This window comes from Urtica dioica, chromosome 12, assembly GCF_054948205.1.
Source record: "Urtica dioica subsp. dioica isolate 48M chromosome 12, U.dioica_male_clone48M_v1_H2, whole genome shotgun sequence".
In the NCBI taxonomy this organism is placed as follows: domain Eukaryota; kingdom Viridiplantae; phylum Streptophyta; class Magnoliopsida; order Rosales; family Urticaceae; genus Urtica; species Urtica dioica.
The window spans coordinates 8,724,262-8,738,854 of NC_142767.1; the positions used below are offsets into that span (position 1 = coordinate 8,724,262).

The 14,593-nt window shown below is 37.6% G+C and overlaps 1 protein-coding gene and 1 pseudogene across 1 annotated transcript; both read right to left on the reverse strand.

Annotated features, from left to right (window-relative positions):
- Nucleotides 1-1,332: 1,332 nt before the first annotated feature.
- Nucleotides 1,333-6,294, reverse strand: LOC149378941 (neutral/alkaline invertase 3, chloroplastic-like). Its single transcript, XM_089602549.1, has 7 exons — nucleotides 6,104-6,294; nucleotides 5,032-5,660; nucleotides 4,309-4,474; nucleotides 3,985-4,196; nucleotides 3,016-3,509; nucleotides 1,985-2,033; nucleotides 1,333-1,895 (listed from the first exon to the last, which is right to left on the reverse strand). Exons 2-7 carry the CDS (start codon nucleotides 5,611-5,613, stop codon nucleotides 1,569-1,571), a joined length of 1,830 nt encoding a protein of 609 aa, XP_089458675.1. The 5' UTR covers nucleotides 5,614-5,660; nucleotides 6,104-6,294; the 3' UTR covers nucleotides 1,333-1,568.
- Nucleotides 6,295-11,086: 4,792 nt separating this feature from the next.
- LOC149378942 (tubulin alpha-2 chain-like) lies at nucleotides 11,087-14,297 on the reverse strand (annotated as a pseudogene).
- Nucleotides 14,298-14,593: the final 296 nt, after the last annotated feature.

Sequence of the window (14,593 nt, forward strand, 5' to 3'; positions counted from 1 at the left end):
TATCAAGTTTATTAAACAAATAGAAACTAATGGACCACATTCATAGTCCCATCAAAATCTATTATGATGGAACTAGAAAATGACATTGACATATACTAAACTAATCCAATTATTCTATACCCAAACTGAATTCTCTATCAGAAAAAAAAAAAAAAAAAAAAAAAGAGTAGCGCTCAGGATTGTGTTAGATGTTTGTGTATTATGCTTCTTTACTAAAATTAAAACGAATAGAAGCTAAAAGAAAATGACAGAGTTTACTGTGGTTCAGTCTAAATGAGGCATCCAATTTACTATGACGACCTTGAATGATCAATGTCAATCCCATTTACAACCATACAAGACTCCAGTGACGGAGCCAAGATTTCAATCAAGGGGGGGCAAATTTGAGAAATATTTTTTAGGAGGGGCATTATTGAAAAAAAAACTTATAAATTTGGGTCAAAAACATAATTATTAGTAAAATTTAGGAATAAAATTATAAAAAAGTATAAAAATTTGGGGTTAAAAAAATAATTTTCAAAAATTGAGGGGGGGCATTGGCCCACCCTGGCCCCCACCTAGATCCATCACTGCAAGACTCTCTCAACCACACAAATACTCGTTCGTTTCTCTCTTTTGTGTTCTTGAGCTTTCTGTGAAATGACTCACTCGAATTTCTAGCTCTAACTCATCAACACAGCTGATTCTCTATTTATAGGACATTGAGATACAATTTCAAAATGATAACATGATGCCTAAGCAACCGCCTAATAAGATTCAATGGCCAGTGATTTTGCGTTAACATTCTGCAGTGTTGCAACTCTTTTTTCTATACAACAGAAAATGGGACTTGGTCAAATTAAAGCCTATTTAAAATATCACCTAGGGTAGCCATCTGCTAAAAATTGCTTCGCACTGGTGGTTAATCTCATTAGTTAATTGTAATATTGTATTACTTAGGTGGAGTAATCATAATTTATAAATACTATTGGATTTGTATTGTTGCCATCAAAGACAAGGAATACCTGTCAATCCAATATGCTTAAAATGAAGTAGAGAACTCCAAATACAAGCTTCCAAAACCATATATGCTTCGTCATTTTTTATCTAATTATACTGCTTTCAAGATATTCAGTTTTATGGAGATCACAAGACAGAGACTTGCCTCTTAAGGCATCGGTATGATCCTAAGGCCTCATATTTCACATATTACTTCTCTGATCCCAAAAATAAAGTGATCATATAACATGATCATATAGCAGAAATGCTCCAAAGAGTTTAGCAAGAATCTATCCCCAAAATTCAGGACCCAGAATAAGCTTAAAACACTTGATTGGAAATAATTCAACAAGACATTCAAATGACATCCTACATTTTATTTCCATATTTCGTATGACCAAAAAAAAAAAAAAAAACAACGCAATCACCTAAAATCATTAATTCATTATTTATGTCATAGGTCGTGTCAAATTTTCATCTTTTTTTTTCCTTTTGTACACACCGTAATACTTTCTACTACACGAATATTCCTGTGATAACATGTCGGCCTATACCTCAAAAGACGCGAACGAGGCTCGCTCGTTTGAACCTCAAACAATGTAGGTCTGTTTGGAGTTGCTTCTGCTGCGGTTGCGTTTAGGGCTGGCGTTGAAGAAGCAAGAGAAAGCGTTGGCGAGCTCAGTGTCCTCCTCAGTGACAAGAATGTTGGCTTTGGATGGGTCGGCAAGCAAGCGCTTCGCCACCAGATATCCGGCGATCGACCATGTCTGATACAGATGGGCTTGTTTCCCGATGAACCTTGCCTTCTTTGTGTCGTAATATTCCGGCCACTTGTCTCCTGATATCCGCTTCTCCGCCGTTGCCACGGCTTTCGCAGCGATCTCTGGCCTGTTCATCTTTATGCAAGCCACCGTGAGCTGCAAAATATAGAGGGGATGAGGATTTTCCATTATATAGGTTATGTTACATGAGCTACACACGTATAACAAAATCCCAAAAAGCTAACCTGCCATAGCAGAGTCGGCCAAGAACCTCCGTTATGGTATGACCAAGGCCTGCATAACAAGCGATTACAAGTTGCCAAAAGAAGGTTTATGTTTTTGTAAAGGAAAAAAAGATCATTTATGAAACATATACGCTCAATCACACCTTGGCATCATAAATTCGATCACAATTCCTCCCCTCAATATTCTTTTTTTTTTTCTTCCTAAAATCAGCCTTGTATTTTTAACAAGTGTTGAAAATCAATCCCTTAATCGACAATTTAGTTTACTTTTGTGTGTTAATTTACCCGAAAAAATACAGTTGTTCTTAATTCAACCAAAATGTAGATTTATAGATAAATTCTTAACAAGCAATAGTCCATAAGAATATCTTAATAATAAAATTAAGGACAAATGCTCGTGGCGGTGGCTGTACAGATGGAGCTCCTCTGCTTCAACGCCGTCATTATCGATCACTTCTACAGCCTCCACATTGTCGAAGAATCTGAAATATATACTTGTTGCGACCACGTAATGTTACAATACAAGTTTGTAAGAGAAATTATTGTTGAGATTTTAGCAGAGGAAGGATTGGGATTTTCTATTTGTTTCAATTCAAAAACTTGGATTACATTTTTTTAATGCCTTAAGTTACAATTGTTCTTCACTTTTGCAGAGGAAGGATCCGGATAAATGGGAAGAAGAAGAAGACGCTATGCTTTACCATTTTATCCTTAACTTTTCTCCTTAAATTTTAGACGCAAAGAACGATTTGTAACAAATTAGAAGTTGAAAGCAAGAAAGAAAAGAAAAGAGAGAGAGAGAGAGAGAGAGAGAGAGAGAGAGAGAGAGAGAGAGAGAGAGAGAGATCCGAGGGCAAGTTGTGACTCGTGAAAGAGTCCACGGGATTTTATGTAATTTACCCTAAACTTAAAACCGAGGAGAGGATTGCGATCGACTATAAAATGCAGGGTATGAATAAAGCATTTGAATAAAACTAATGGGATACGAATGATATATTCCCTGATTAAAATAAGGTTTTATAGGCGCTTACGTGTTCTTGGGGTCACTTCCGGTTATGATCTGCCACTCCATACCTTCGAGAGCAGGATAACAAATCTTCATAGGCATGTCAGCCACAAGATCACCCCACTTGGCTTCTAGAAGATCCAAGATGGCGTGCGATTGGTCCACCGTGGCGAGGCCTCCCACGATCGACCAGAGGTTCCCGAGCGAGAAGAACCGAAAGTCCATGTGAGCAGGTTGCAAGTTTCCTATCAAATACCCACCTTTGTTGGGCATCCACTCGACCAGCCACGGAGAGATCTGGTCCGGGTAGATGTTGAACTTATTCACAGCGTCAAATGAGTACTCTTCGGTCTTGTAACGGTAAATCTCGTTCAGCTTCTTCATGTCGATCCAATAGTACTCCCTTATGTGGAAAGACAGAGCCAAGAGACGGTTGTTGAGTGCTCGGATCAGATCCGCCGATCCGTCCTCTGGGGTCAGCATTTCACGTGCACAAAGCAGCGCCGAGTGAAAAAGTGCCTACATTATTTTATAGTGCCATTGAATCAGAAAGTGAAGTGGCTTTTGTGATTTTTCGGTCGGACAAGTTCAAAATGAAGAGCTTTCCAAAAAGAGAGGCAGAGAGCAAAACATGGTCCATGATCACACACTTCATGAAGCACACACATGGGATTACCAGTATTTCAGAAAGTGTATAAACAATGCCATTTCACCTCACCCATAATCATAGCATACAAAATGAATCGATATATCCTCATTGCTAACTTACTGAAAAAGGAAAATTTTAAAATTTTGAGGAATACTGATGCAAAGATATAGTTTTAAACAAGCTGATGAATTTGAATATAAGCTATTCTTCCAACTTGTGTGAAGAGGTTAATGATCCCACATTGGTAACAAATCTTTTCAATATAAGATACCCAAAATATTGTGAGAAGGTGGTCATTTTCAATGTTCAAGGTCACATTTATTGTTTGGGAAGAACAGTTTTTACCTGGATTTCAAGAGGGTGTCCATGAATGCCCATACGGCGATCAATCATGCACGAACCATCTGTGACCAGTAAAGTAGGAAACATATCAAACCCGTCGGCTAGGCACAGCTTAAGAATCATCTTGATTCCCGTTTGTACATCAATTCTCTCCTGAACAGAACTATCGCCCGAGCACTTTCCGTACGCACGTAGCAATATGATCCACCATAATCCTGAAAAAAAAAAAAAAAAAAAAATGTGCCTCGATGTAGTAGTTAGACAGGGGTTTCTTGGCTAAATTTTTTATTTATAAAATTAAAATGTTAAAAGTCCGCAAGTTATTACCAGAATCAACCGGAGCTACACGGCCTATGGCTGCCTCACCAAAGTCGGGATCCAGAACCTCTTCTTTTATCGACTCATCACCATCCAAAGGAACTGTACGGACCTTAAAGCTAGCTGGCATTAATCCTTGTCCTGGACTGTGACAGTCCATCGTCTTTTCCCAGCTCTGCAATTTAAAAACAAACGAATAAAGAAAATTTAAAAATGCATACCAAATAGTATAACAAGTGTGTATCATAATGAGAAGAAAAAGAAAATGAGAACATAAGTTTAATTCTTCTTTATTCATCTTCTCGTTGAAAAAGACCATCAATGAGAATGATGTATCAGAACACAATAGATTATTGTTATGATAAATAAGAATCTGTTAGTTATGGTCAAATTATAATCTCGTTAAGGCATGTTTGGAACCCGAATTTTACAAAAGAAAAGGAATATTTTTAAGGAAAATGTGAGGTAAAATCGAACTCTGTTCTATTTGGATGTCAGTAATTTTATTTTTTGTGGGAAAGATAATCCCTAGTATTGAAATCCCCCTTCATGTGCGAATTTTTTTGAATTTTCATTTTCACACATTTTTCCAAAGAAAATGAAATCCCAATTTCAGTTTCTGTCAAATTTTTCCCTCAGTTTTCCGGGTTCCATATATACCCTAAGGGAAAAGTGTAATCATGTGCAACAAAGAAGTCCGAACTGAAGCTTATAATAACAGGATATTATTACCTGCAACTGAAGCGTGTGAAGAATGAAATTCCTTACAATATCGTACTCCTCGTTCATCAAGAAAGCAATACCAGACGGAATGAAGTCACGAAGAAAGACCTGATCATAATTCAACACATCCGAACTGGTGGGATCGTTGGCCGCGATGGTCCCGACTGGACTCCCACAATAGTACACCATGGAATCGCGTAACAACTTCCACGCCTCTTCTTCAACCGGGTTAACGCTGATGATTTTACCAGATTCAACCGTTCCATTAGCACCGTTCGGCGTCAAGACCCCATTTTCCTGGCCGTGCCAAGACCCTTTCAAGTCTTCCCTGGCCAAGCTTCCGATCCCGTCAGATTTCTGGCACTTACAGCTGAGAATTCGTGACTTCCTTGGTGAAGAACGAGCTCCGAAGAGACTCTGTAGCAACGTACTCGAAGAACAACTCGTTACTTGCTTATGAGTCGAGGCCGACACCCTTCTCCTCGGAGACTTTACTTTGAGCTCGTTGTAAAAGGGTATTGAATCCGATTTGATAAAGCTCGGTCCAACTTTTCCAGGGAAAACTTGGAGAGCTGCTTCAAATGGGCCCATTGGCCTGAAGCTCTTGGCTCGGGCGAGAGTGTGTCTGAATTTCGAATCTGAAACATCAGATATCAGAGAAGCTCTTGATAAACGTTTCTTGTCTTTGATAAAGAAAATTCCATCACCTTGATAATGAATCATATACTCGATGAACAATACGTAAAGAGGCCAAATTTACAATTAGCCCCAAATATAAACAAAGATCACACATCACAGCGAGACAATCAGACATATATACTGATTTGTATTGCTTCGAATAAAAACGGAATTCATTCCCTCAAATCAATATACTCAGAATGTAGATATTGACTCGCATACCAAAAACATAAGCGAAAAGACCATAAACAAATATCTAATGGAAAAGGATAAATACGCAGAAGACATGATAAGTAAAAGAAAAGCTCGGTACTCATACAGAACAAGCGTATCAACCACAAAGTAGAGTAAATTTCACGAATGAAGTTAAAACGCAATCAAGGAAAGTTGGAAAGTCTCTCACCAATCCGAAGGAGCGATGGGAACAAGATTATATAATTATGTGGTAAATGATAAACGGAATCGCAAATGAACGAAGAAACTCGACGTCGAAAATGAATGAATCTTTTTTGTGGAAACTTTTTGGATTCTGTTTGTTTGGAACAGAAGAAGACGTAAGAGCCACTAACAATCTTGCGTTCTTCACTTTTTATGTCTTCATTCACTTTTTATATCTTCACTTTTGGATTAATTAATGTGTCTTTTTATATATTTAGGTCTATTTTTTTCTTAATAAAAGTTATTTACTTGTCTAGAGACGCCCACGAGAGAAATTACATAGAGTGGACTTCAAAATTAGTGAAATGTCAAAATCAGACTTTTACGAAAGATGGTGACTCAAAATCAGATAAAAATGCATTTATAGTCTCATTTAATCATTTTTATCTGATTCATCTCTAATTTTCCCAATTTCTTCTATTCTCTCTCTCTAATTCTCAAAGAGCCCCTCAAAATCCTCTCCCTATGAGTGGATTTCACTAAATAATGGATAAATTTATTTATTTAATTATCTTAAATCGATTTAGTTATATATTTCTCTATAATCGCTTAGAATGTTAGATCTGACGTAGAAAAATCTTGAACTTCACGTTATTTACGATGTAATACGATGGATTATGATGAAATTCAAACATTTTGTACGATGAAACTGTTGGAAATTTTGCATCACAATAAATAATTACGCTAACAGGCTAATTATTTATACGATTACATAAACTAGATCTAGATTTGGATATTGAATAGAGCTAGATTTGAGAGAGCAATTCAGGCAACTGATTATAAGACGAGTTTTAAGATTACTCGCGTGTTTGGCAATCTTCTACTGACTCCTTCAATCGAGTTCTTCAAGATCCCGTTCTGAGCTACAATAACTCGATCTTCAAGCTTGTAATCTTCGGGAATGATGACAAGATTCTCGTCGTTTGGATCTTCAAAGATGATATTGTAATCTTCTGAAACGTAATCTCCGGATGGAATAATAAGAAAGTGTTGGTACACACATTATCTCACAACGAATCTGATTTAGAGATTCAGGTCGTGTCGTGTTTATGAGAGTGGAATCAAGAATTTCGAGGGAGAAGAAGAGAGAAGAAAATTCGGCCACACCTAGTGATGTTGGGCGAATTTTTGGACTTCTTTTCTATATCTTTTGTAATCTCCTTGACCCCTATTTATAGTCGTAGAATGAAGATATTCTAGGAAGCCATTAAGATTTCCTTATTCTCCTTTTCTATCTTGTAGTTAAGCATGAACCATTGGATCTTGACTACAAATCTTAGTTTTTCTCTCATCCATCAGATCAGAATCTAGGGTATTATATTTCCTTCATTTTCTCATATGTATAAGGAATCTAGATATTAGAGAATAATGATGTCAATATCTTATTTCCTTATTTAATTGAGAGAATATCCCTACCATTATTATTCTCCTATATATTATGAATATATTCATGAGAGAGAATAAATGAGAATATCTTATTTCCTTATTTAATAGAGAGAGAATATCTCAACCATTATTATTCCCTCTTTTATTTATTTAGTTACCTGATTTCTTTTTCACAAATCTAGCAACTAATTAAAGAGAGAATATTTGGTATTTAAACCCTAAAGTAGGCGCTCAATTACTAGTATTGGGCCTAGGAATTTTGAATTTTACAATGTGCACAAGGCCCAATTAAAATTCAATTAACATAAGCTCCTACAAATCCGATTAAGTAGACGAAGCAGTCATTTCTCTAATTTAATCGATTCGTCAATCTTGGGGATATACCACAAAATAATCCAAGACTGCACTATTCTTATTACTAGAATTATATTTTACTCATCGTAAGAGAGTTCACTGATATAGTCAGTACATGATTTCAATCCTCCAGGTTCAACTCATATCGAGAAAGGTCAATTACTCCGTTATACCCTTCTTGATACATATAAGCCCTAAGCACCGTTACATCCACAACGAAAAGATTTTTTTGTATGTATTTACTACGAAAGTGTGCACAGTCAATCGGTTCTGGAATCTGTTGTCAATGGTGCCCACAAGAAGAGTAGTAGTGTCTATTTGTATACATTTGATGTAATATAGTCTCACGAAGACTCTTGCTTGTAACTGCTTATTTATTAATAAAAGTTGAAATGTTCATTCATTCTTCCTTGTCTGAAGCATTATGATAAAACCTTAGTCTTTAGTTCATAAACAAACCTAACAACATATGAAGAGACAAATGTAGATTTGCATGAACAAACTCTTCATGGTTTGCTTAAAACAATATATTTGCAATCTAAGGATCAAATGACTATTGATCTCAATATCTTTGTTAGGAGAATCTATGATGTCTGGTTATGGGACATTGAGAGTTATAGACTCTATAGTTCTTCTAGGTATATTCTGAAGGTACTGAATTGACCAGTGCACTTCTAGAGACAGAATAAGAACAAACCATTTAACCTCTTATGTCTCGAAGTCACTACATATGAATCGCATCATGCTTACCTCAACCTGAAATGAGACATGTCATTTCATAGCTTACGTATTCTCATTTGATAAAGTCAGAGTTCAGATTCACTATGTGATTCTGAACAGGACCTATTGGTGAAGTACTAAGTTATGAAGATGTCATGAGTAACTTTGTGAAGATCTCATAGATATGGAATTCATGTACAAGATTGCTGAAATGCAATGTATATCACCTCATGCTTTGTTCCTTGGAATGTGAATAAAAAAACTGGCCAATGTCCAAATTGAGTCATGACTCTTTTGGATGAAACAATGTGACTTGTTAGCTCCTCGTCAATACATTGTTTCTAACTTATTCACAAGCGACAAAGGAGTTGAGGAAATAACAGCTAGAAGGGTAAAATGGTAATTTTGTAAATTCCGACTAGCTGATGATATTCATGAAGGGTAAACATAGATAATATTCAGTGGATCCACTCATCACAATCAAGTTGAATTCTTTAGTAGAAAATAAATTCATTTGAACCGAGAGATTCTCAGTGTCAACTCTTTAGTGGAGTCAGTTGACATTAAGCTAAACTTGGAAAAAGTTTCTGAACTTTTGAGTCCAAGTATTTTAGTTCAAGCTTTGTTCATTTGGATCCAAGAGGTCAGTGTCACAAATTATATTGAGTAGGATTAGTTAAACTAGAAGCTAAGTCAAAACAAGAGCTAGACAAGTTTTACGAAAATTATCTAAAAGGTAATTTTGTATTTTTGGACATATGACGAAATGAATGTCAATAAATTTTTAACATTGTCATATTATGACAAATATCACTCGTCCAAGTTAAGGAATTTGGGCCTTGAGGATTAATTTCATTTCATGAAATTTTACTTGAAAATTCTTAATGGGCTTTTTTTATGTTGTCATGAACAAATGAAGAAACATCTAGAAGCTCCTTCTAGATGCATGCTACACGTCTAAATAAAGGAGAAAGAGATAAATTATTTTGTGCATTAATGTATGAAGATACTTGCCAAGAGAAAAAGAAGAAACAAATTTCCTCTACAAGGAAAACAAGGTGGGCGACCAAGCAAGAGAGAAAGCAAAAGTTTCATTAGCTCTTCGACTCTTAGACTTGTTCTTGATTTGTCGTGTTTAAAAATGCCCACACAGTAATTCCTTCTTATCTCGAGTGATTTATGTGATAGAAACTTTTGTGGTTATTCGAGTTACCGAAGAACGAAGAAAGACGAGCTGCGTGGGGAGACGAGCGTTTCAACCTTCCTAAGGCTTCTCAACGTTCAAGCTTCACAAAGGTTAGTAATCGTGTAATCGCTTTTAGATAGTTTTAATATTAACATGTGTTTGCTCTTTGTCTAGGTTCGTAAAATCATTTTACTTCACTAGGACAAATATACGCATCCGGTGCGACGATTGTCGCACCAAATGCCTCAAAAGTCGCACATAATAGTTTATCAGGTGCGACTTTAGGTGCGACAATGTCGCACCTAAAAGTCCATCGCTAAAGGTATTAGGTGCGACATGTCGCACCTAAAGGTATCCATATTAGGTGTGACACTTTCAGGTGCGACATGTCGCACCTAATGCCCAAGTTGTTTTGCTGCCAAAAATCTTGAAATTGGTGGGTGATTTCATATCGGGTGCAAATAAGTCGCACCTAATAATCTTCCCGTCATTATATTCGGTTCGACATGTCGCACCGAATAGGTTATTTTAATTAAAAAAAATATGCAAAATTAGAATTAAAAAATTAAATCAAAATTCATCTATAATTAAATAAAAATTAATTAACAAAATTTTAAATTATAAATAATATTATGAAAATAAAATTCTTAATTAAATATACAAATATAGTCGAACAAAAACGAAAAAGTTAATTCCTAATTTTTTTTCATATAAAACTTATTGATAGTAGAATTCCCTCTACCGAATAAGTTGCCAGAACTTCGGGAACCGTTTCCTCGTCCTCGTCCACCGCTTCCTGACGCGCTGCCGCTCGTTCCGCCGCTTCTGTAAGGACGGTCTCGCAAGAAATCCATAGAACCAGGCGTAGAACCCGGCGTGGAACCTGGCGTCTGTTGATCTGTGCCACCTGGTTCACTAGGACAAAAAAGACTTTTGGGTGCGACATTTTTCGCACCTAAAAGTCAAGTTTCGCACCGAAAGATATCTTTGGGTGCGATTTTGGGTGCGACTTTTCCGCACCCGAAAGTCCGCACCTAAAAGTCTTAGGTGGGAAAAGTCGCACCCGAAAGTCATGACTTTTGGGTGCAACTTTTCGCACCCAAAAACACCATATTGGTGGGTATTATTGACTTTTGGGTGCGAAAAGTCGCACCCAAAGCTCTACCCGCCAAATTTTGGGTGCGACTTTTCGCACCCCATAGTCATTGTTGAGTAAAAAAAATAGTACTTTAGATGGCGCTTGTTTAAAATTTGACGTTAAAAATAGTAAAACATATTTATTGAAAGTATGTTGGATGTCAGCTAATTTAAAAGTGACTTCAATTCCTATTTCGTATCTCAAAACATACACACACAAACACAAATACACCCACACAGAACATACACACAAATACACCTACACACAAAAAAGAAGTAAAATACCACTCGGAGAAGCGGCGACTTCCCGTGCCTGGGGTCGCACTTTGCCATCATGCTGGAGGGCTTGAACACGGCGCTCGTGATCATACACACCGCTCGCTGCACCTTCGCAAGATCGCCACCTGGCACCACCGATGGTGGCTGGTAGTTTATACCGCACTTGAAACCCGTCGGGCACCTGAAAATTGCAATTTTAAGAGTTTTTGCTTAAAATTGAAGATATAAATATGAAATATAAATATGAAATTGTTTTAATAAAAAGAACTATACGAAAAAAAAGAGCATAAAAAGATTGAAATTGCAATCAGACACGAAATTATTACTATCTTATGTCTTGTTTAGTAACACAAAAAATAAAAATAAAAAGTAAATGACGCTTTGCAATCCTCACACGTAATGTAAAAAGTATTTCATGTTAATTCTTATATTTGGTGTAATTGATGATACAATTAAAAAAATTATGCTTATTTATAAAATAATAAAAAAAACTAGCGTAAATTTAAAGAGTTCTTGTTCATTCTCTTCTTGAAAAAACCGGGTTTTCCTTTCGCAAATCTGTGTGTGTCGCTATCGACAACGCAGAATCACGAGCATAATTGCGAATGACACATGAAAATTACCTTCGTATATGTATTGGAACAAATTAAAAGGTGAAAGACTCTACTCATTCTTGTTTAGAAAAATAAAAACTGGTCCATCTCGAAAAAAAAAAGAAGAAAAAAAAAGAGTTTTGATAATTACCAATCGACGAGGGGTCGCACTTTGCCGTCATGCTGGAGGGCTCGAACACGGCGCTCGTGATCTCGGGGACTGACAGTTGCTCGTGGTAGGCCTTGGCGGCCGAGATCACCGGAGCGTACGACGAGAGCATGAAGTGGATTAGCGGGTACGGGACCAGGTTCGTCTGGAACTCTGTGATGTCCACGTTGATCGCTCCGTCGAACCTCAGCGAGGTCGTGAGGGAGGAGATTATCTTCGATATCCAGCGACTTCTTGCATATGTCATATATAATTATACTTCTCTACTACGACTGTTAACGAAAAATCGTTAACTAACACTACTAAAAATCTATCACATTAATGCCCACTACTAACTATATCTATATATATATATATATAAACTATATCTATATATATATATAGATATATATATATATATATATTTATTTAGATCAAATCGGTAATAATATTTTCTTATATGTTTTCTTGATTTTTTTTCCCTTCTTATTAGCATTCTGAATTGAAATCCTAACCTAAGTCAAATAACTAACATTACTAAGTAAATAAAATGACTAATTGTACCTTAAGAATCTAACACAATAATAATCACCTGAGGAGAAGGATAGATGGAGAAACCGAGTTTCGACTTTTTCCCGTAATCAACGGACAAGCGCTCCAAGAGCAGCGAGCTGAGCCCCGATCCGGTGCCTCCGCCAACGGCATTGAACACGAGGAAGCCTTGGAGACCAGTGTAGTTGTCGGACAACCTGCCCCGTTTTGTTGTCGCTTGCGCAGCACCTTCGCCAATCTTCGGATAGCCTCCTCGCCGTCCCGTGCCGCTTCCCCGAGCCTTGTTCAGCCTACCTAAACCAAGCCGAGACTCTCGACAACCAACTCACAATAAGACCAAACTTAACGACCATTTACGAATCCGAACAATAACATCAAATATGAAACCAATTTTATTTACAAGCTAAATAAACTACATCAATCTCAGCTTCATATCAAACTCAAACATGTATACATATACACACACACGACCAGAAACAACCAATGAAGCTCAATCAGACCAAACAGATAGCACGAGAGAAAACATCCACCAGCGAGTTTAACCCAACCACGTAACAAATCTCCAAATCAAAACCCAGACTCAAATATCAAGCAAACAAATAATCTCGGCCAAAACAGCAAAAAGAACGTCTAATGTTCAACTTAAAATCTTTAGCTAAACTCTTCTAAACACACGGCCAGATAAAAAAATCCAAAATAAATCCTTCAAGATTCAAAAACCGAAACCAATTCCTCAACATGAACAAGCACCAAAAACACTCCAAAACATATGAAAATCATCAATCTCGTTTCAAACCGAAAACCCCCAAATTCAAGTTCCAAAACCCTAGAATCGAATCTCAAAATCGGGGAAGAAACATCTCACCTTGATTGTGAGATCACGTCTTCTCGGCGTTCTCTCCCTCCTTCGTCGGCGCCTCTCCCCTCGGTCCGGTGTCCTCGGCGGAGCGCGGTGGCTCATCTCTTCTCGGTCAATGGGTCTCGGTGGCTTGCTGTCGGTCGACCTCTTCCTCCGCGAGCTCGAATCTGTCTCACTCTCTCGCTCTCTTCCTCTCTCTCGCTCTCTCTTCCTCTCTCTCCTTCTCTCGGCTCTCTCTCTCTCTCTCTTCCTCTCTCTCCTTCTCTCGGCTCTCTCTCTCTCTCTCCTTCTCTTGGTCTCTCTCTTTCCCTTTCTCTCTTCTTTCTTTTCTTTCCTTTCTTTCTTTCTTTCCTTTTCTTTTCTTTTCTAATTTTTTAAAAGTGAAATAAGAGGGAACAAAATCCCGCTAATTTTTTAGACGAAATATTTTGGACTTTTGGGTGCGACTTTGTCGCACCCAAAGGTATGATGAACTTTTGGGTGCGACTTTTCGCACCCAAATTTAAAAAAAATCAGCGAATTTTTTTTGTTACTTCAGTGACTTTTGGGTGGGAAAAGTCGCACCCGAAAGTAATTTTTGGTGCGACATTTAGGTGCGAAAAGTCGCACCCAAAAGTCATCCGCACCGAAAAACTGTATTTGTAGTAGTGGTTGCGGTGCAGACGGAGGTTGGGGAGTCGTGGGAGGCTGGTTGTGCATCTGGGTGAGGAAGGCGATCTATTGCCGCATCTCCTGCAGCTCAGCTTGTTGGGCATCCATCTGAGCTCGCATCTCGGCAACCAATGGATCGGTCTGAGATGACGAACTTGACGAGCCTCTATCTAGCGCTTGGACAACACCTAACGATGACCTTGGGATCGAAGGTCCTATCCCGACTTTCCAGTCTATGCGTACTCCCAAAACATCACTCATCACGTACATCTCTGCATCTTCTTGGGAGATCATGGTGTTTTGCTCCTCCGCTTGTCACAAAATATCTATCGTCTGGGCGGTGATTTGATCCTTCACAAAAAAACCACAAATACTTATCAGATAAGAATAATTTAAGCAATTAATATAGTAAATAAAAAATAACTTACAAATTGCGACTTCGCGAAGTCCGTCGTCCACGATCCCTTAGCGTCATGATGTTTTTCAGACCATATCGCTAAAACCGAGCCATACTCCCATCTTCCTTTCGCTGTAATTTTTCAACGTTAAAATATGAATCACATATATATTGCATCTTAATATTAAGCGAC

Coding starts and splice junctions, on each gene's coding strand:
- LOC149378941 (XM_089602549.1), bottom strand. CDS start 5,613: ATGGGCCCATTTGAAGCAGCTCTCCAAGTTTTCCCTGGAAAAGTTGGA. Junction 4,197..4,308: donor TGTAGCTCCGGTTGATTCTG/GTAATAACTTGC, acceptor TTTTTTTTTCAG/GATTATGGTGGATCATATTG. Junction 1,896..1,984: donor GGCCGACTCTGCTATGGCAG/GTTAGCTTTTTG, acceptor TATATTTTGCAG/CTCACGGTGGCTTGCATAAA.